Genomic DNA, 22,833 nt, shown 5'->3' with positions numbered 1-22,833 from the left:
CTTTTTTAAGCGAGCATCTTCAGAATGGGAAGAAACTTCTACAGTGTAGACTTTTCTTCAGGATATCATGCATTATTCATAGTGATCGGTTCCTTTTTTTTTTTTTTTAAGATTTTATTTATTTATTTGAGAGAGAGCACGAGTGGGGTGGAGGGGCAGAGGGAGAGGGAGAAGTCAACCCCCCAGGGAAGGAGTCTGATGCTGGGCTCCATTCTAGGACCCTGGCATCATGACCTGAGCCAAAGGCAGACACTTAACCCACTGAGTCACACAGGTGCCCTGATCAGTTTCTGTTTTAAATCTACTAGCACTTTTTGCTGGGTAAGAAGATAGATGGGAAAAAGAAATGGTGAGAGTAATCATTCTGTTCTTATAACATCATACTGATTTCTTTAAAATAGCTGTAAAATATTATTTTTACAGTTTAGAAAGTTTTCCTCCAAAAATAATGTTTTGGGACTTTTATTCTCATTAGATTTGAAAATTTATTCCAAAATGAAAAACAATATCTTTTGAATATATTTCAGAATTTTGTTTTAGTTTATTTAAAATATAAAACAACTTTGGTTTACATAGTTCTTTGGAAGAGAGAAATAAACTTCTGTTATTACTTTCCTACAAAATACTGAATTTACCTCTGCATGTTGAATGTACAATTGTTAAAAATTTCCATTTGAATATAAAACATTTCTAACACTCTATAGCAGTGCTGAGACCATTCAACACCTGTGGAAATGGTCTTCTTTTTAATTAGTCATGGGGTTAAGTGGGAAGGGTACAAAATTATTAATTGCAGGTAATCTTAATTAAGACAGATGATATTGTACTTGTGGAAGTGGGATGAATTGTCTTGATTTTCTGTTAGCTTTCTAAATTTTAAAATATAGTTAGCTTCTGCAAGTTTTTTTTTTAAACACTTTCAAAATTAAAATTACTCTATCAGCTTAAAGTAAGATAGAATGTTACTTAGTGCAAAAACTAGTAGACCATTAGAAAGGACTGGATAAGGAAATAAGGTTAGTTGCAACTTTAATAACCTTATTACATTATGATTCACACCTTCTCTACAACCAACACATAAATATATGTTTCAGTGTTTTCTCTTGAATTACTTATTTTACAAAATTAGAATTTGCTCTTTTGTATGTTGAGGTTTATTTCATTTTAAATGTTCATTTAAGAATACTCTGGGGGAAAAAATGAATATTCTTCAACACATTTTCACTTTGAATTTTTCCACCTTCATATTTCTTTAGGAGTTGATCCCCCTCATATTGTGTACAGCATGCCTGCATCCTGAGCCTAAAGAAAGAGATCAGCTTCTCCATATACTTTTCAATTTGATCAAGAGGCCAGATGATGAGCAAAGGTAAGTATGACTACTTCTTTGGGAAATAAATATAATGTTAATTTATTAATCTTACGAATTTGGCATCACGATTAGCATTTTAAGCTAAATGCCTTCTTTCTGTCCCAGTATTTATTTTAATAAGCAGAGGAAACATTGGTCCCATTCACAAAGCTCTACATTGTTTCCATTCTTGTTATTCCAATTACTCATGCTGGATTTGTACACTTTTGTATTAGTTACCTTTAGACTTCTAATTCAAATATTTCTTTGCCTTTAATCTTTCACTTTTGATTTCTAAGAATATTCCCCCTTTTTCCCAAAGATGAATGGCTTCTTAACAGGTTCTACAAAAGTAAAATATTTAATATATCAATTTCTGTATCACTGGGCTATTTGTAAACCAATTACTATGTGGCTAGAGGGATATAGTATTTTGTTTTTGTTGGTTATGACTTCAGTACTCACAACTATTGATACCTGAGTGGAGAAATGAGTTATATCTGAGGGTAGTGAAGGGACACACATCAGGATGACTTTCCAGAAGAATGGGGAATAGGTTTTGCTCAGGCAACAATGACGCCTACCTGAGAGGTAAAACCTTTAAATAAAGGTGAGACTTTTAAGTGAAGCTGTGCAACTGTGAACATGACCCATCCTTGTGCAACTATGAACATGACCCATCCTTGTGGGTCAGTAGGTAAACTAAGCACTGGATGGGTAAAATTGGGCAGTTGAAATGTTTTTCTATGTTGTAATTTTCTATTTTAATGAAAAAAATTTTGCTTATACTTTTGCAAAACAGTAGTATTGTACTTTATGATTAGGTAACTTTATATATTCAATACTTGTTTCACTGATTGTCAAAATTTTTACCTTATCTGAAAATGTTGGGAAATCATAAGATTGAACCATAGAACAAGTAAAGCTCAAAATTTTAAATACAAAGTATCTCTCAACTCTGGGAATAAAAACAGTCATATAGACTTTAAAACCTTATGAGTATATATCTCTTTCCCCTTCTTACCAGAATATACCTGGGCAAGCAGAGAAACATGTCCTTTCAGGATCCAGTCAAGATGAATCTATACCAGCAGTCCTCACATGCTAGTCAAATAGAAGGCAAATTAAATCACTATTTATTGCAAACTGAAAATTTTCTAGAACAATTTGATGGTGCTGTGTAGAAAAATTAATATTTTATTTTCACGTTGAAAAATACTATTCCCAGACTATTAACTCTAGGAAACAAACTGAGGGTTACTGGAAGTGGGGGGGGGGTGGAGGGATGGGGTAACTGGGTGATGGGCATTAAGGGCACGTGATGTAATGAGCACTGGGTTTAATATGCAACTGATGAGGGCGCCTGGGTGGCTCAGTTGGTTAGGCGACTGCCTTCGGCTCAGGTCATGATCCTGGAGTCCCTGGATCGAGTCCCGCATCAGGCTCCCTGCTCGGCAGGGAGTCTGCTTCTCCCTCTGACCCTCCCCCCTCTCATGTGTTCTCTCTCTCATTCTCTCTCTCAAATAAATAAAATCTTTAAAAATAAAAAATTAATAATAAAAAAATAATATGCAACTAATGAATAACTGAAGTACATCTGAAACTAATGATACACTAAATGTTAATTAATTGAATTTAAAATAAGATAAAAAATACTATTCCCTGTCTTCATAACTTAATAATTAAATAACATTTATTACATTGTTATTTTTAAATTTACAAGGCAAAAACCTCTAGATCTCTAGCCTGTTTCATAGACTCCACATGTAAAGCTAATAGCTGCCACCTGGTGGCCAAAAGTACCTATTATTACTTCAGGTTGAGATCTGTCAGGAATTCAGCACTCGTGTTCACATTTAAATTTTTCACCTTTCAGATATACAAGTATTTTTTTAAATATATTAATCAGTTGACTCACTGTGTGTTTTGTGAATAACAATGTAAGAAAGCAAAATGTTTAAGTTAGCGTAATATATTTGTCATATAATTAGTTGTTACTTTTCCTTACTTAATAAATCTCAGACTTCTTTGATTGTATCCTAAGAAAAATTTAATTTTATACTTAGTATTAGTGCTTTTTTGCCTGTTCTTTGCTAACAACCATAATTGACACCATATTTCTACCTGCATCAAATACTAGTCAAACAACCCCTGTCCTGTGATTTTTCTACAAGTGGGAATGTTAATTTTTTTTAAAGATTTATTTATTTATTTTAGAAAGAGAGAGAGAGTGTGAGGAGGGAGGGGTGGAGGCAGAGTGAGAGAGAATCTCAAGCAGACTCCCTGCTGAGCGTGGAGCCCAGCACAGGGCACGATCTTACCACCCTGAGATAATGACCTGAGCAGAAGTCAATAATTGGATGCTTTACCACCTGAGCCACCCAGGCACCCCAAGGGAACATTAATTTTTACCGTGACAGGAGCCTGTTTGCAATGCTGTTAATAATCTGTTGGCCATCTTACCTTTTCTGTTTTCAACCTGTATTTCAAAACTGTCAGACTTTTTAAAATTAACTCTGCTGGCTAAGAAGTTTGCCTTGAGGGGCCTAACATTTTTTCAACAAGTTTGTACATCTTTAGTATGTCGATGCTGGCTCGTGATTTAAAGTTATTTCACATGAAGATTTCATACAAGTGTATACTTCTTGCAAGTGCTTGAAATGCCTACATTTCACCTAAGTTCACTTATTACCAACATTTGTGGAACCAATGTATATGCCTTCTCATTATTTTAAGATACTAGTGGGGAAAAAACAATGTTCAGATATTAGGAAGTTTTCATTGGGGAACAGGCAGCTAAAATGCTGTCTGTAAATCTTGGAATTTCTTTTCCCATTTTCTTTTATTCACTTTAGTTGCCTTCCCAAAGTAGAAGGAAATAGAAAAGCAAAAGGAAAGTTGAGAAGTAGGCATAGAAGACAATAATATACATATTAAGGGGAATCAGATAGATTAAAAATACAAGGTTGTGGTGAGAATAAGCTGCAGTATACAATGAAGATAGACTGGCTCAACATTTTCCTCATTGTTAGCCACATATTCTTTGTCTGTCATTATTCTTCTCTACTTGAGAGAACAGTTATTTAGAAATTTAAGGTCATTTTGCAGTTTAAGTTAAGTTGACTTGAAGTAGCAATGAGCAGTGCCTGGGCTTAAAGTGCTATTTTTATTATTAATATGAATTAAACATTCTAATTTGTTCTTCCTAGAAGCTGGCTACTACCCATCAGGTTTTACTGTTTTGAACTAGATAAAAGAGGAAAAATTTATAATTCTGCATTTTAAAGTCATTTAAAATGGAACTTCATTCTGAAGAGTGCAAAATCATATTTAAAGTTTTATACTTTCTTAAGTTTCGAATCTGTCAATTCAAGTGAAGTTATTATATTATTTATATACTGTTCTGTAACAAATTACCCCAAAAGAAAGTGGTTTAAAATAACACTTATTTTTATATTACAGTTTATGTGAGTCACTTAATCTGGGTCCTCTGCTTCAGGGTCTCTTACAAGGCTATAATCAAGATGTTGGCTGAGGCTATGGTCCTGTCAAGGCTCAATTTGAAAGGATTTGCTTCTGAGCTTACTCATATAGTTGATCATTGGCAGATTCAGTTTCTCATGGGTTCGTGAACTGAGGGCCTCAGTTTCTTACTGGCTTTTGGCCAGAGTTTCCTTAAGTTCCTTGCCACATGGGCCTCACCAGCATGGCCACATACTTCATCAAAGCATGCCAGCTGAGAAGGCAATAGAGAGGGTCCCAAAGATGGACATCACAGACTTCTGTAACCTAATCACTTTGGCCATTATTCTGTTCATTGGAAGCAAATCATTAGGTACAGTCTACACTCAAGGATATGGAATGACACAGAGCATGAATATCAGGAGATAGACAACACTGGGAGCCATGTCAGAAGCTGCCTACCACATTTATCTCGTGTATAAAATGCTGATTTAAGAAATACCATTTTACTAATGTGATACCATAGTTTTAAATTATAGAAACATTGGGGGAATAATCACTGGCTGGTTTAGTGTCTAGAAACTGAAATTCAGTAGAAGCTGAAGCATTAGACATATTATCTCAGAATGCATGTATGGGAAGTTAATTTAGGAGGTTATGAGATTAACCTCCTAAATTATGTTATGTGATTAAGCTTCACACCAGTAGAGAATCCCTTCACTAAGTCTCACAAATGGTGTTGCCACTGCTGGGGGAAGGAGTCTTAACTAACTCGTTCTCTTGGTGGCGGCCTAGTCCATTGTTGGAAAAGTCTAATTTGATTGTACAAAAATGTTGTATGTTGTGTGAATTACAGAGCTGGCTTTTTTTAACCCTTAGAAAGTTGTGCTTTCTAATGCAAGTACAAGTGTTTATTAATTTATGTTATTTTTCAGGCAGATGATACTGACAGGTTGTGTGGCATTTGCACGTCATGTTGGACCAACACGTGTAGAGGCTGAACTTTTACCACAGTGTTGGGAACAGGTAAATAACTGTATTGGGTTTTCCCCTAGCTACTATATTCTAATTTATTATGAGTGTTCATATTTTCTGTTTTAAATGCCAATAGGAAATATGTGGGATCTAAATTATGCTGCTCTTTCTGTAGTCCAGCACGGTGATTTAACAGCACTAAGAATGCTCTGGGATGCTTTGCTTTCTTCGCTCTTCCAACACATAGTTAAGAAACACTGGTTTCAGTGCCAGGTACTGCTGCAGTCATTACATGCAGTAATGGACAAAATACATACAGTGGTGAACAAAAGACAAAAACCTTTTAGTGGGGAGATAAGAGTAAACAAATAAATGATATGTCTTATATTATTATAGATTATGAAGAAAAATAGAGCAGGATAAGGGTTAGAGAATGATGGAGAATGCTATTTTAGAAGGGGTGGTCAGAGCAGGAATCTGAGAAAGGGATGTTTAGGCAAGGATCTGAATGAAGTGAGTTACTGTGAATGCAAAAGCCCTGAGGTAGGTTCAAGGGAGAGGGAGGCCATGTGTGTTTGCATATGTGTAAGGGGGGGGGTAATAGAAATAATATATGTGTTATATATTTGTATATATTACAAATATATACAGAATATAAAGTGTAAACTGTTGATGTGGGAGGTTTTTGTATTTATAATCCACCTCACCCATTTACTTACAATACTTTTGGTTTTATATTGAATTTTAATATTCCAGTCCTGTGGAAAACTCACAGTCATTGACTTTCTAGACTTGATGTTTAGATCATTAAGTGGCATACTTATCCATCTTTAAAAAAAGATGGATTTCTTACTTATAAAGACAAATTTCATGGCCTTATTTATAATAGCATAGTCACTTATTCTTAATACTGGTCTCTGGAATATCATTAAAGCATATGGTCCTTTAGAATTCTATTCCTCTTTAAAAAAAAAAAAAAAAGAATTCTATTCCTAATTTGAGTATTCATTTTTTTCTTTAAAATTTAGTGGTGTTATATCTAGATTAAATATGTAAACTGAACATTATATATGGTCCTCTTATCTCTGACAGTCCCTTAGGTCACCTGGATTATAATGCATACTAATTTAGGGTGAGGCTCTAATCATTGGAAGTCGAATTTGGAAACAGCATATACAATTTTAAATTTACAGTTCTGTACAGTTATTCATAGGTATTTATAATTTCTAAACAGTTTTTTCCATTTCCTTTTTTTTGTTAAGCTCTATTGAGATATTCAGATATAATACACCCATTTAAAGTGTACAATTTAGTGTTTTTTAGTATATCCACAGAATTGTACAGGCCTCACTACAATCAGGTTTTTTTTTTAAGATTTTATTTACTTATTAGAGAGAGTGCAGCAGAAAGAGAATACAAGCAAGAGAAGGACAGAAGGAGAAGCAGGCTTCTGCTGAGCAGGTAGCCCGATGCGGGGCTCAATCCCAGGACCCCGGGATCATGACCTGAGCCGAAGGCAGCTGCTTAACCGAATGCACCACCCAGGCGCCCCTGCCACAATCAATTTTAGAACAGTTTTATCACCCCAAAAAGAAACTCCAACCATTTGAACTTAGTTCTCTTACTTCAAGTTTGTTTTGGCTATTCTGGGTCCCTTGAATTTCCATGTGAATTTTAGGATGAACTTATCAAAATCTGCAAATAAGCCATCTGGAATTTTCATAAGGACTGCATTGTATCTGTAGATCAGTGTGGAGAGTATCTCACCATCCTAACAATAGTGAGCCGTCTTACCCATGAATTTAGGATGTCTTTCCATCTATTTAGTTCTTTTAAATTTTCTTTCAACAATGTTTTGTTGTTTTCAGAACACAATTTTTGTACTTTTTTTGTTTAATTTATTCCTAAATATTTTATTCTTTTTGATACTGTTGTAAATAGAATTTTCTTAATTTTATTTTGCATTTTTTGCAATATAGAGAGATACAATTGATTTTTGTACGTACATTTAATTTTAAGACTCATTGAGCTAGACTAAAAAGCAAAATGAAAGTTTACATATAACATACTTTGACATTCAAACCATTCTGCTCTGAGGTTACTATTTCTGGAAAATTTAGTTTACAGATGTTCATAATAACCATCATTACCACCACCTCTTCTATTACCTGAATAAACATGGATATTGGGGATCTATCTAGCCGACTGCCTCCCATTTGTTGCCCAGTAGATTGCTATGTAATTTCTTTTCTTAATTTTAGGCATCCAATACTTTAATGAATTATGGCACCTTTTCATATGGGAATATGAGAACAGATATACTTCTTTTCCAGTCAAGGAAAGATTTATATTCTATGAAGAAGACATATGGGAACAAAACCCAGTATGTGTCATTTTTTTTATTTTGTTGTTATGGTTCAGTGTAGTCATCATAACAGCAAAACCCCAACATCTTGCATATACAAACAGGAATGGATTGAAGTCTGCTTACTTTAAAAACAAAATCGTATTTTGGCTCTGGTTAAATCATTGATTAACTTACTTCCTAATCCCTTAGTTAAAAAAGAGAACTGATGAGTCGCTCCTGGCACATATTATAAGCCATATCTATAATATCCAGAAGCTGAGTTTTTCAAATTTAAAAATAAACTAATGTTGCTAGGGCTGGAGAAAGGTGCTTCTGACATCCTAAGGAAAGCCTAGTTATAGGTAAGCCTACCATCTCTAGACACCTTGCCACATTTTCATCTTTGCTTTATCCTTTTTTCTTTAACAGATAACCGCTGTGGCCTCATTTTTTAGTCTCTCTCTGATTCCCTTATTCCTGATCCAATTATGGGCACACAGGGATTCCCAGAAGTGGGAAAAAAAAAAAGATGCTTTATTGCATTCTTAACAGGATTTATTGTGAGGAGTAATTCTCTGTTGGAGGAAAGGAGGTTATGTTGTTTATGCTTAATTTGTTTATTTTTTACTCTAGATTAACCACAAATACCCAGAAAGACGACTACTTGTGGCAGAATCCTGTGGAGCATTGGCACCTTACCTTCCTGTAAGAATTGTCATTTTTTCTTCAAAACTTTTTTCCTTTTTAATAATAGAGAAACTTTTTATCAAGTGACTTATATATTTTAATTCAAATTCTCCCAGGGCATGCTATCCTAATAAAAGGAAGGAGATGAGCCAAAAAGATTAGTCTCACATTGATATAATATGGCATTACAGGCAGATAGGTATATTAACCATTTTGCATGAGCCATAAATGTATTAAATTATCAGCAGTTCTCAAAATTTGTGGTTCGAGGACCCTGGGAGATTCTTTGAGATCCTTTCAGAGGGGTCCATGAGGTGAAATTATTTTCATAATATTAAGACACTTTTCATCTTTTTCTCTGTGTTTACATTTACATTATTGGTACAGAAGCTATAATGGGCAACAATGCCAATGCATTAGCCCTGATCTAGGCAGTGACCCCCCAAATATACTGATAATGATGTATTCTTCACTGCCATATACTCAGAAGAGCCAGTTTCACTCAAAAATAAGCTTTGATGAATCAATAAAATTATTAATTCTACTAAATTTTGACCCTTGAGTTTATATCTTTTTAATATTTTGTGTGACAAAATGGAAAATACTAACATCAATCCCTTTTGCTGAGGTATCCTGAGGTATAATGGCTACTTCAGGAAAAGGATTTCAAATAGCTTGAGTTGTGAATTGAGCTAGCTCCTTTTTTCATGAGATACTGATTTTACTTGACCAACCACTAACACACAAGCTCTCGTTATTCAGAAATGAGTATTTAGCAGATATTTTTATGAAAATGAGTGAAATGAGCCTGTCACTTTAAGGAAAAACAAGTAGATGACATTTATTGCCAATGATAAAATTGGAACTTTTAAGTGAGAACGAGAATTTTGGAAAATTTATTATCTGCCACCATGGGTTTGACAGCCTCTGAGTATGTAAACACATTTCTGAGATCTTAACATGTGATTTTTTTGAGATTATAATAAAATGTGTCAATATTGAAGAGCGTCTGAATAAGTCTATGGTACAATGTTTCCCAAATGACCAATGCATACTGCTCAAAATCACACATGGGTAAAAATAGAGGCAAAGTCCAAGATAGACCAGTGGAATTTTTGTCTTAAAGACTTCATTTATTTATTTGACAGAGTGGGGTGAGGACAAGCAGGGGGGGTGGCAAGCAGAGAGAGGGGGAGAAGCAGACTCCCTGCTGAGCAGAGAGCCCCACAAGGGGCTTGATCCCAGGACCCTGAGATCATGATCCCAGCTGAAGGCAGACGCTTAACCGACTGAGCCACCCACACACCTAAGCAGTGGAATTTAATGTGCCAGAGTTTAGAGTTTATTAGCAAGGAACCATATCATGGTTTCAGATTCTACATTGCATCTAACCTCTAAGAAACTACCACTTGTCCAGTTTTAGTGTAGAATTAAAATATCTATTCTTGGGCGCTGGGTGGCTCAGTTGGTTAAGCAACTGCCTTCGGCTCAGGTCATGATCCTGGAGTCCCGGGATTGAGTCCCGCATTGGGCTCCCTGCTCAGCAGGGAGTCTGCTTCTCCCTCTGACCCTCTCCCCTCTCATGTGCTCCCTCTCTCTCATTCTTGCTCTTTCAAATAAATAAATAAATAAAATCTTAAAAAAAAATCTATTATCAGAAAAGGCTATTAAAATACTCCCTTTTTCAATTACATGTCTCTGTGGGGCCAGATTTTCTTAAAAACTTCAGCTGAAACTATCATAACAATTGAATGCAGAGCAGATAAGGGAATCTACCTGTTTGCTTTTAAGTCAGACATTAAAGTGATTTGCAGCAAAATGTAAAGCACCATTCTCACTAATTTTTTTGTTTTATAGTTATTTTCATTAAAATGTTATACATGTTACTAACCTTAAATGATTTTATTGTTGTTTTTAAATTTCTCAGTTTAAATTCTAATATGATAAATGTCAGTAGATATTACCCACCCAAATAAAAGCTGTTTGCAGTGCTCAGTAATTTTTAAATGACTAAAGGAATCCTTCCATCAAAAAGATGAGGACCCCTGGACTGTTAAACTCTTTTAGGTATCTTTCCATAAGTCCAGGGCTTAGAGAGGGTAGAGGAATGAGGTGACATCACAGTTATTTTAATTTAAACAACCATAGTTTAAAGGAGGACTTGACAAACTGCAGCCTGGAGATCAAATCTGTTAGACCTTGCTCTGCATACTAAAATCACACTGTAAATTTATGAAAATGGTCACATCCTCTATATTTATTGTATTCTCACTATTAGATGTGAAAAGGACCTAAACAGGTGCCCCTACATGAGTCAGTTTTGAGCATCCTTTTATATACTGTTCCAAGCAGAGATGAACATCACATGCACAAAGGGGATAAATAAGCTGTTCTACACTGCCCCTGATAGTAGAATGTTAAGCAGTATCAAGAATAGACTTAATGGGTGCCTGGGTGGCTCAGTTGGTTGAGCGACTGCCTTCGGCTCAGGTCATGATCCTGGAGTCCCGGGATCGAGTCCCACATCGGGCTCCCTGCTCAGCAGGGAGTCTGCTTCTCCCTCTGACCCTCCCCCCTCTCATGTGCTCTCTCTCTCTCTCTCTCATTCTCTCTCTCAAGTAAATAAATAAAATCTTTAAAAAAAAATAATAATAGACTTAATGTTTCCTCCATGGATTTTCACTTGCCTAATATCCCACCACAGCTGCTAACAGTAAAATCTCAGCGTGGTCATGGCTTCAGTGGAGTAGCCTCCTGACTTGTCCTGTGGGTTCCCTGTGGCGTACTGAAACTAACTGCTGCAACTGACGTCAGCCCAGAGCAATGTGAAGCAAATACCCAGCTGAAGTTTACTTACCTACGTCCTGCTGCCGAGGCTGATACCAACCCAGAAGCCCTTTTAAGATCTTCAAGGCAGTTTTTTGGGCAGTTTTTATCCTAGAGGATAAGTAAACAAGGCTGTACTAAAAGACATACTCAACAACCTAAATGTGACCAAAATTTGGTAAAATTACATATACTTTTGTTTCTAGGAAGTCAAAGCAAAAACTAGGTCATTTAAAGATGACCGTTAGACCTTGCTCTGCATACTAAAATCACACTGTAAATTTATGAAAATGGTCACATCCTCTATCTTAATTGTATTCTATTAGATGTGAAAAGGACATAAACAAGTTTAGATTTGAAGAATTTTATAAACTGATCAAATTATAATAATGGTCCAGAGAAGGGAAGTAAGGGCAAGAATTGGCATAATGATAGCTCTTTATTTTACCTTCAGGCATTAATTAGGCTAAAACATTCTTTAACAGAAAAAAAATTGTGAAATTAAGATACAACAGTGGTTGACATTATATTAAAAGAGTAGCATCTGAGGATAGCAATGCAGTTCCCTTTGAAGTATTTTTAAAGTTTGCTCTCATATTTTATCATCCTGTTTCTTTTCTCAGTTCTTCAAAAAATAGGAACACCAGGATTTTAGAATGTTTCCACACTCCTACCCCAGACAAAAGTTTTTGATTAACGGAGCCATGTTTGTAATCTTTCCTGTTATTAAAACTCTGAAAGCTCTTCTCTGAGTTAAAAACAAGTATTGGTAGAAGTCATTGTCCATTTATAGCAGTGTTGACTTCGTTGGTTTGCCAAAAGTGCTTGCTACTATGTGCTGTAGGATTTGAAGGATTTGCACATATTTAGTAGATAGAAAAACATGCTGGGGGGCGCCTGGGTGGCTCAGTCGTTAAGCATCTGCCTTCGGCTCAGGTCATGATCCCAGGGTCCCGGGATCAAGCCCTGCATCTGGCTCCCTGCTCAGCAGGAAGCCTGCCTCTCCCTCTCTGCCTGCTTGTGTTCCCTCTCTTGCTGTCTCTCTCTCTCTCTGTGTCAAAATAAATAAATAAAATCTTTAAAAAAAAAAAAAGAAAAACATGCTGGAAGATGATTAATACCAAATTCAAGGTAGATGTTATCTGTAGAGAGGGAGGGTAGAAGAAGGTGGGAGAGGCTGGAGAGTCAGACAAGCTGTATCTGTAATGTCTTATGTCTTTGAAAAATGAAGACTTAAAAAAACAGAAAATGTGAATATATTTAATCTGGATTTTGAATATGTGGATGTCTGTTATTATTTTCTATGCTTTTCTACTGCTAGTGTAAAATAAATAGTAAAAACATGTTTTTATTTATTTTCAGAAAGAAATACGTAGCTCCTTGGTTCTCTCAATGTTGCAACAAATGTTAATGGAAGATAAGGCAGATTTAGTAAGAGAAGCTGTGATCAAAAGCCTCGGTATCATTATGGGATACATTGATGATCCAGACAAATATCAACAGGTATGTTTTTCAGAATGAACTCCATTTACTCCATTATAAAATTCCAAATAAGTTAATATTCCAAATCTCTGATTCAGCTACCCAATAATCTATAGTAGGGATGGCAGGTATGTCAGCTTTAACCAATTGCAGTTGGCTGCCTGGTTTTACTTCAATTCAGAAGAAAGAGTGCTAGGATTCATTTGCAATCTCTGCCATAGTTTTGTGGCAGGAAATTGGCAACAAGCATGCCATGTTTACCACCTTTTCTTTTTGGTTTCTGCATCAATGGATACATGACATTTTCTTTAAAGAAAATGGGAAGGATAGGATTATGGATGGCTTGCTTTCTTGCTTAAAATGTTTTCTAAATGTACTGCAGTGTATACTTACTGCTTTTTATTGAGGGGTTTTTTTTTTTTTTTTTGGAAGTTTATTCTTTTAAAAATCTAAATTTTACCTGTTTCTTTTTGGCAGGGTTTTGAATTATTGCTGTCAGCCTTGGGTGATCCCTCAGAAAGAGTAGTTAGCGCAACACATCAAGTATTTTTACCAGCCTACGCTGCCTGGACTACAGAACTGGGAAATTTACAGTCTCATCTTATACCTACATTGCTGAACAAGATAGAAAAACTTCTCAGGGTAAATGCTTTCTTTATGTATACAGTTTATAGAAATGTAAAAGGTGTGTTCTAAGTCATCTTGGAAGAATGCTGGGGAGCAAAGACAGAAAGTACCACTTAGCTGAACATTCTAATAATTTACCAGTTAAAGATTTTTATTGGATTAGAGCCAAGAGAGATTTGAGGAAGTTCTGCTTTGCTGAAGCCAGACGAGAAAGGGCATGAAGTAGCACCTTTGTGGAACTCACTTGTACATTATTCAGAAAGCTAGCTCTTCCTTGTCTCTTCTGAAGATTTAAAGATTTTAGGTGACATATCAGCTCCAGTCCCAGAATGCAGAGATAACTAAAATATTAGTCTCTAAAGCTTTCTTACTTACACGATTTCAAAATGCTTTAACTGTGTTTACTTCACTGCAGTAGTTCATTTCCTTTTTAAAATGAACATTTTTTTTTCCCAAATAAAAGAAATGAAGAAAAGTTGAAAAAAAGATAGTAACTTCTTGATTTAATTTTTGTACTAAAAAGTCCCTTTAGAGTCTAGAAGAAAAACTAACATTTCTTTAATGCCTATTATGTGCATTAGGGTAGATACCTTCTAAATAAAACGTATTATTTCATTCTTATAACTCTTTGAATTGTATTTTGGTTTCGGTATGGAAACTGAGCTTTTAGGGAACCTGCCCAGGGTCTTACAGCCATCAAATGACAGGTATGAGTCACTGATACTAAACTCTTACCCGTTCTACCCCCAAATTTTAAAGAATCTATAAGGCTCTTGCATAGTGACTACTCTGTAGACAGTCTTATATGTATCCACATGTATTTATTTAATTTAAAAATTTGGATTTTTTTTCTATAAATTTAAAAATGGGTATTAAAAAAACTATAGACAACTAGACCAAAGTACTCCTTTTTATGAAACCCAGGAAATTTTTTAAAGTATTTTTTTTAATGTTTGCATTCCTTCTACCTGAAAATTATCCATTCCTTTGTTTTTCTTGTTCCATTTCATAACATGGTTAATTCCATTTTGCTATTAAGGATGCAGTATTCCGCACAGGTAGTAATTCTTCCATGAAGAGATTAACTAATTTAGTTGATAGTGTGTAACTCATATATCTGGTATCTCTGACACAGTTGTTATTTTATAACATAGTAATGACATCTCAAGTGGATTTGAATAGCAGTACCCACTTTTGTCTCTAATGATTCTATTTTCTACTTTAACATTTGGTTTCTGTGTACCATACCGATCCTTTTACTCTTTTTTTCTTTCTGTTATCTCTTTCTTTTGTTTCCTTTTGAAATTTTTTCTCCCACATTTCATCTGTGCGTTGAATTATTTTAAAGTGCTTTTAGTGCTGGCAAATACAGATGCCACCAAATCTGTAAAAGGAGACCAGAAGTAGGAGAAGGAAAGTAGCAAGCGCTGCTGCTGATCTAACAGTTGAACATTTAAAATTATTCCTGTGGCTCACTTTAGTTTCTTTATCCTGACTTATAAAATTTCAAAGGATAAGATCCTCTTAAAAGAAAAAAAGCCTGTAGAAACAGTTTCATACAAATTGAAATGACTGATGTTCACCCTAAAGATTTCCACATAAAAAATTATATTACTTATATAGTGCCTTAGTGCTTCTTCACATTTTCATGTACTTAGAGAAATTAAGAAAAGATTCATAGACATCTCCACTAAGTGCTGTGCTGTGAGTCTACCATACAGATCCTTAAATGCTTTATACATTGCCACGAAAGGAAGAGCATTATAAATACCTAATTTCAGAAAACTAAAACTGGCTTCCACCTCCTTATGTTTCAGGAAGGAGAGCACGGGCTGGATGAACATAAGCTGCACATGTATCTTTCTGCTTTGCAGTCCTTGATCCCATCTCTCTTTGCATTAGTGCTGCAGAATGCACCTTTCTCCAGCAAAGCCAAGCTTCACGGTGAAGTGCCACAGATAGAAGGTACTGAACTTAAATTATGGAAGGAAGATGTAGAATATCAGCAACTTCGCTTCCCAAAGAATTGTTTTTGTTTAAACTTCTAAAAATTACTTTATAAGATAGCATAATTACTAAAATATATGTGTGGAATCTTGTGGTCATAGATTATATGATAGCTAAGTTAAATGGTGCCTTCATCTTTTATGAAGAAGCCTCATGGTATTATTTTATAATATTTGTACTTTCTTTCCATTCCTAATCTATAGTCTTGATAACCTTTTTTTCCAGCGGCTGAAGGAAGTTTTCTTTCATTAATAGAGCTGAATCAATGAAAAGGTCACTGAATAGTTACTAGTGCCAGTTTATGAAGCTTGTCATTTCCACTTTCTTTATATTTTTTTCTCCCCTATCTGCTTCATCTTACTTTCAATAGGGGAAGGTAAATGTAATTACTCTTTTCTACTTGTCCTTGACAGGAATATAAGCATTTGCAGCAGATTTTTTTTTTCCTCCAAAGAAGGACTATGCCTTAGTTTCAGAAATAGTGACATTGATAGCAAAAGCCAGTATTCTCTTCTCTCAGTGTCCACCTAACTAGTAAGAGACCTTTGATCCATGGCACTTAGTAACCCCACTGCACCCAAACCCCAGGATAAATGGCTATAGACCAGCTATTACTCTGTATGAGATCCCTTTGCAACTTCTTCAGATTTGTGAAATTGTCCATGTCTCTTACTGGCTTCTGATAGACAAAAGAATGATAACATTGAGAACACCAACAGACACTTAATGTTTTTGCAGTTTTCATGTAAACTGTGGGCTGCCTTTAATCTTTGGGAATGAAGTCGTGTCCAAGAATACACGAAGCACAACATAAAAATGGTATATACTGTTTGAATGTCTGTTTTACTGGAAAAATTGAGAATGGATGGAGTAGAGTTAATTTAACATTTTAAAATATTATTGAGGAGAAGGAAAATTCAGACTTTTAAGCAAAGTCTTCCTAAAGCATTCACAGCCATCTGCTTCAGGTTCTACCCTCTCACATATTAAGGTTCCTCATCTGCCTAGGGGCTTTCCTATCTTTCTAATTCCCTCTCTTTCTCTTTCTCTCTTGCCATATTGGTTTGCTAGGGCTGCCATAACAAAATACCACAAACTAAAATTTACTGTCTTGCAGTTCTGAAAGCTAGAAGTTTCAGATCAAAGTGTCAGCAGGGTTGGTTCCTTCTAATGGCTCTGAGGAAAAAGCTGTTCCATGCCTCCGTCCTCGCTTCTGCTGGTTTGCTGGCAATCTTTGTCATTCCTTGGCTTATAAATGCATCACCCCGATCTCTGCCTTCATATTCACATTCCATGCTTCCTCTGTGTGTGTTTGTCTCTATGTCCAAATTTTCCCCTTTTATAAGATCAGTCATATTGAACTAAAGGCCCACCCGATTCCAGTATGATTTCATCTTATCTAATTCTACCTGCAACAACACTATTTCCAAATAAGGTCACATTCTGAGGTTCTAGGGTTTAGGACTTCAACGTAGGAATTTATGGGGGGGTACATAGTTCAACCTATAACATTTGCTATCATTCCTTCATTAATGTATTTAACAAATAACTCTTGAATGTTGCCTGTTGCCAACCATGTGCTGGAGAGTAGATGAAAATTGTCAAAACAACTGCTTTAACATCCTGAATATATTTCTTTTAGTATTTATATGACCTTTTCTTGTGATTATATCTTCATCATACCAAAAACAATCTTTTCTTGGGGCACCTGGGTGGCTCAGTCATTAAGCGTCTGCCTTCAGCTCAGGTTATGATCACAGGGTCCTGGGATCGAGCCCCACATCAGGCTCCCTGCTCGGCAGGAAGCCTGCTTCTCCCTCTCCCCCTCCCCCTGCTTGTGTTCTCTCTCTCGCTGTGTCTTCCTCTGTCAAATAAATAAAATCTTTAAAAATAATAATAATAATAATCTTTTTAACCCACACAAATATTTTTATTACCAATTTATTCTACACCATTAGCTAATACTTATGTCAGGAACTGTTTTTTAAATACTTGGGATCGGGGCATCTGGGTGGCTCAGTTGGTTAAGCGACTGCCTTCGGCTCAGGTCATGATCCTGGAGTCCCGGGATCGAGTCCCGCATCGGGCTCCCTGCTTGGCAGGGAGTCTGCTTCTCCCTCTGACCCTCCTCCCTCTCATGCTCTCTGTCTCTCATTCTCTCTCTCGCAAATAAATAAAAAATTAAAAATAAATAAATAAATACTTGGGATCATTCATGAATAAAATAGACACAACTTTCTGTCATCATAGAGCTTACATTCTATTGAGAGGGAAACACATTAAAGAGTCATAACAACTGTTATTTTGCTGGGTAATTGTGGTTATTTTGTTGACAATAAAATGCTGGTATTTTGCCAGCCTATTAAAATGGCATTCTGAGGACCTTTCTATATTGTTATGTTAGATCCTCACATTTTTAAAAATTCTATTAAATAGAATAATGTTTTGAGACTCTTGAACCATTCTGATTATTTACCTATAATAACTGAGTTATCCAAGTAATTGTTTATTTCTTGACATTATTTTGCTTCTATTGGACCTATCTTTAAACTTTTTAGACCTTACTTTCCCCGTAGTTAATTTTGATGTATCTATTTTACTTTAAACTGTTCCATTTTTTTTCAATGATTTGTTAGTACTTTTGAAGAAATAACATTCATTCTATCATAGTATAGCAGATTGTGACGAGTATGATATAAACCCTGTTTGAAATTACATCTAATATGTTTGACATGATCTATTTCTAGATGAAGTACAGATATCCCTCACAATCCAAATCTGTTTGATTCTTGGGTTGAGATACAGTGAGAATTCAAGCAGAAACCCCAGATAGTGAGAAATACCATGTTACCCAAACTCATTTATTTGTTGGTTGGTATATTATGATAGCAAATAGGAGAGTTTGGCTAGCAAGGGATGATCTTTATCTGTCCTTAATATATTGTTAAAAGCCTTGGGCAGCATAGAAAGACAATGACATCTTAATTTTGTCTTTGAGCATTTTTTAAATTTTGTGTATTTCATGTTTTCTTAAGCTTAATAATAATTATTAAGCCATTGATATGTTTCGAGACAATTCTGTGTATTTATGTGTCTTTTTAGGATGTTAGCCTCTATACAGGAGTTGTTAGGCAGTTAGGAGTTTCCTACTAACAGTTAATGAGCTGTCGGCATGCATTATTCATTTAATAGCCATCAAGAAGTGTTCTCTTAATAACCTGGGATCTATTATGATCTATAGGATCATAAGTTTTATTGATATGTTTGCAAATTTAAAATATGCTGGTTATATCTTCATGTTTTATTTACATAATTTTAAGAGTTCTTCAGTTTTCCCCCAAATTTTTGAACTATATACTTGGGACCCTGGTTATAATATTTATAGTACATTTTGCCTCATCTTTGTGGTCACCAGCTTTAACACTTCATGTTAAGTTAATGTTTATCAAACTGTGGAAATTTTTTTAAATTAAGTATTTAATATTGGAGATTAACTACTTAAGAAACCTGTTCAGCTCAAGCTTTAATGTATTTTATATCATTATTCTCTGGTATTCATTATTTCCCCACTATTAATCTGTTAGTTCCTTGCTCCCTGAAGGAAACATATTTATCATATTTACTATTTCATCATTATAAACAGTCTGGTGGACTTACAAGTATTTCTTTTTTTTTTTTTTAATTAAATTCAAATACATATTTTAGCTAACATCATTGGGCCAATTTTAATTTAACCTAAATGAAATTTTACTCTTCATTAGCAAACTGTTTCATTACAGTATTTGTTTATTAACTGTTGAGTCTTATAAAATCTTTATTTTTGAGATTGTTAAATTTGTTCACATGTGACAAGAATTTGTTTTACTTTTTTCTTAAAATTATTTTATTAATATGTTTCAGTTCTATATTTAGTTTATAATAAGCTGGAGGCGCCTGGATGGCTCAGGTGGTTGAGCATCCGACTCTTGATCTCAGCTCAGGTCTTGATCTCAGGGTCATGAGTTTAAGCCCCGCACTGGGCTCTCACACTGGGCGTGGATCCTACTTTAAAAAAAAAAAAAAAAAAGCAGGGGGGCGCCTGGGTGGCTCAGTTGGTTGAGCGACTGCCTTCGGCTCGGGTCATGATCTCAGGGTCCTGGGATCGAGCCCCGCGTCAGGCTCCCTGCTCGGCGGGAGGCCTGCTTCTCCCTCTCCCACTCCCCCTGCTTGTGTTCCCTCTCTCACTGTCTCTCTCTGTCAAATAAATAAAATCTTTAAAAAAAAAAAAAAAGATAAAGTTTATAATAGCTAATTAAATATCAGGAAGCAGAATCTTAGTTTCCTTTTGACAGTACAGCTAATTTCACAAATTGCCATTTTTCACATGATTTACTTTGCTTCTATTATTTATAGTGACTAGGTTCCCTCGGCCTATGTCGCCTCTTCAAGATGTGTCTACTATAATTGGAAGTCGTGAGCAATTGGCAGTGCTCCTACAACTTTATGATTACCAGCTGGAACACGAGGGTACAACAGGCTGGGAGACTTTACTATGGGTTGTCAATCAATTGTAAGTTACTGCCTCCATATTCATTTGGTACACCTCTGTCAGTTTAATGGAAGATAGCTCACTATGTTTAGCCTTGGCACTGAGGGACAAAATACAAAAAATATCACAAAACATAAGTTGCCATTATCTATCTACCACTATCTAAAGAAGTGGTAAACTTCTTTAGGAGAGGAGATTTATACCAGTGGATATGTAGTTATTTATCTATGCAGATGGTGCTGCTGTATTATATCACAACGACCTATTTGCTGCCTTGTTGTTGTCTAATAATGGTGATGGATTTTAAACTATATCCAGATTCTCATTTTTGAAGCTAAAATGGATGCCATGTTAGCCAAGCTCTTATGTGAGGCATCGAGTCCAGTGATTTGTGTCTCATTAACTCCATAGTTAGAACTCTACCATTAAGGTTCCATATATTTTATGGCAAGCAGTTAAAATATAGAAGAAGTTTATAGAATAGAATATAAACTTAAAACCTTTTCAAAGCATCTCAAACCACTCCTTTGATTTGCAATTTTGCTGGCTATGAAAAGCAAAACAGTGGGCGCCTGGGTTGCTCGGTCAGTTAAGCATCTGACTCTTGATCTCAGCCTCAGGTCTTGATCTCAGGGTTGTGAGTTCAAGCCCCGTGTTGGGCTCCACGCTGGGCATGGAGCCTGTTTTTAAAAAAAAAGAAAGAAAAGCAAAAGAAGAGGTTGTTAGATTTGCATTGTTTCAGAAATTGGCAAGGAAACAGTAATTTATATGTATCCCCTGCCTATTTTTCTTTCCTTTCACATTTAGGTTGCCACAACTTATAGAAATAGTTGGCAAAATTAATGTTACTTCAACTGCCTGTGTCCATGAATTCTCCAGATTTTTCTGGCGCCTTTGCCGGACATTTGGCAAAATTTTTACAAACACTAAGGTAAAAACTTGTATTCCATGTTTTCTTATGTTCAAGAGATATAGAAATGTAATGTGTTAATTAATGCTGTAACAGAGTAAATAAAAGCATGAGCCCTTCCTTTAGTCTAATTATCTTTTAACATCTTAGAAAACTATGATAGTTTTTAAAAGAAAATTCTAGTCAGTAATATTCTTATCTTTATTGGTTTTCAGATGATTTAGCCTAAACTTAGTTTGTGTCCAGATTTGGATATAATATCTACTCACTGTGGATATCTTGAAGATTTCCAGCATAGGCAAGTGATACTTCCCTAATAAGTATCACTTAAGGAACTCAACTGCAATTCTTTAATGTGCTTTTCCTGCTTTACCATCTACCCCAGATTCAGGGGGCGGCTGTTTGCTCAGCACACTTTGGTCAAAACCTCAGGCGATGGAGGAACCAAAGTAGCTTATACAGAGGACTTGCTGCAAGGATACCAGTTGTTAGAATAGCGTGGACACTTGAGATTAGTGCTGCATCTTTCAGTCACTACCAAAACTATAGTTTGTCACATTTGCACATCCAGGTTATTTTATAATTTTAGACAATTAAAACTGGAATGTCCTTAGATCCCGGTTTCCTCTTTAATCCATTTGTCTTGCTGGCATATTGTTAAGTCAGTTCTTTAGAGACCTAATAAAAACATAAAAAGATACAGTTGCTATAATCAGATGCTAATCAAGACATTTAAAAGGTAAGAATTTTGTGCAGCTCTTTACTATTAACTATTACTTTACTCTGTAGTTATTGAAACATTTAAAGTAAAAGTTTGGTATAGCAGACTGAGCAAAATTCAGAAAATGGGTTATAATGTTATTATGTTTGTGACCCATAATAAATAATTAAGTTGTTTGGGCATGTGTCAAATGAAGAAGTCACTTCAATGTCTTTGTTTTATGATCCTGTAGATTAATCTTTTAACAGGGGGCTTCACCTCAGTTTAAGCTGAATATGTAAGTTGTTAGGCCTGACCTGCCGATAGGAGGGCAAAAACCAGACCTTGATGCCACTGTAGAAGAACAGGATCATTTTACATTTTTCACTAACATCTAATTATTAAATATAATTTGATTTTATGGTTATCAACATTGGCAAGCAAATTGACATCTCCGAAAGAAGTAGCTATTATTTAAAAAAAAAGAGAGACAAAGAAGTAAGTAGGAGTCTGCTTTAGCACTTAGCAGTAAGTGGTTGGCTTCAGTGGCCTGAAATCTGAAATTTGTGATAATGTTAATAATAAAAAATTGAATTAAGCATAAAAAATTATAATTAAATTCTGTATTTGATGTTTAAATTTATATTTTAAGGAAGTTAAAATCTAAGCAGATGGATATTGCATGATGAATATGTTATTTATTGAATACATTAAATGAATGGAATTTCCTTTTCATTCCTTTTAAATAAGCACATTTTTTAAAAAAAATTCTAATGTAATAATATTTACCTAAATAATCTTTCTGTCATCAAGTTCCGTTTTAGGAGATAGTAATTTCGAGCACTGAAAGTCACCTTGGAAATTATTTTAATTTAGTGAAGGAAACCAGAGGCCCTTGAGAAAATACTTACTGACTTGAATTGATTTTGAA

At 35.2% G+C, this 22,833-nt stretch overlaps 1 protein-coding gene across 5 annotated transcripts in view; it reads left to right on the top strand.

Annotated features, from left to right (window-relative positions):
- Positions 1 to 22,833, top strand: part of RELCH (RAB11 binding and LisH domain, coiled-coil and HEAT repeat containing) — a 108,028-nt gene that overhangs the window by 52,190 nt on the left and 33,005 nt on the right. For all 5 annotated transcript variants that reach the window (XM_045886603.3, XM_045886602.3, XM_045886601.3 and 2 more), the window contains 8 exons: positions 1,257 to 1,369; positions 5,749 to 5,839; positions 8,769 to 8,840; positions 13,011 to 13,151; positions 13,608 to 13,772; positions 15,575 to 15,722; positions 20,157 to 20,313; positions 21,100 to 21,223. In XM_045886603.3, the coding sequence (XP_045742559.1) occupies positions 1,257 to 1,369; positions 5,749 to 5,839; positions 8,769 to 8,840; positions 13,011 to 13,151; positions 13,608 to 13,772; positions 15,575 to 15,722; positions 20,157 to 20,313; positions 21,100 to 21,223 (1,011 nt within the window). The remainder of the gene's footprint in view (positions 1 to 1,256; positions 1,370 to 5,748; positions 5,840 to 8,768; positions 8,841 to 13,010; positions 13,152 to 13,607; positions 13,773 to 15,574; positions 15,723 to 20,156; positions 20,314 to 21,099; positions 21,224 to 22,833) is intronic.

This window comes from Mirounga angustirostris, unplaced genomic scaffold (assembly GCF_029215605.1).
Source record: "Mirounga angustirostris isolate CCGP_5_RB_7025 unplaced genomic scaffold, mMirAng1.0.hap1 SCAF_14, whole genome shotgun sequence".
NCBI classification, from domain to species: Eukaryota; Metazoa; Chordata; class Mammalia; order Carnivora; family Phocidae; genus Mirounga; species Mirounga angustirostris.
The sequence above is the reverse complement of the archived record's forward strand: the minus strand, read 5'-3'. Positions and strand labels throughout refer to the sequence as shown.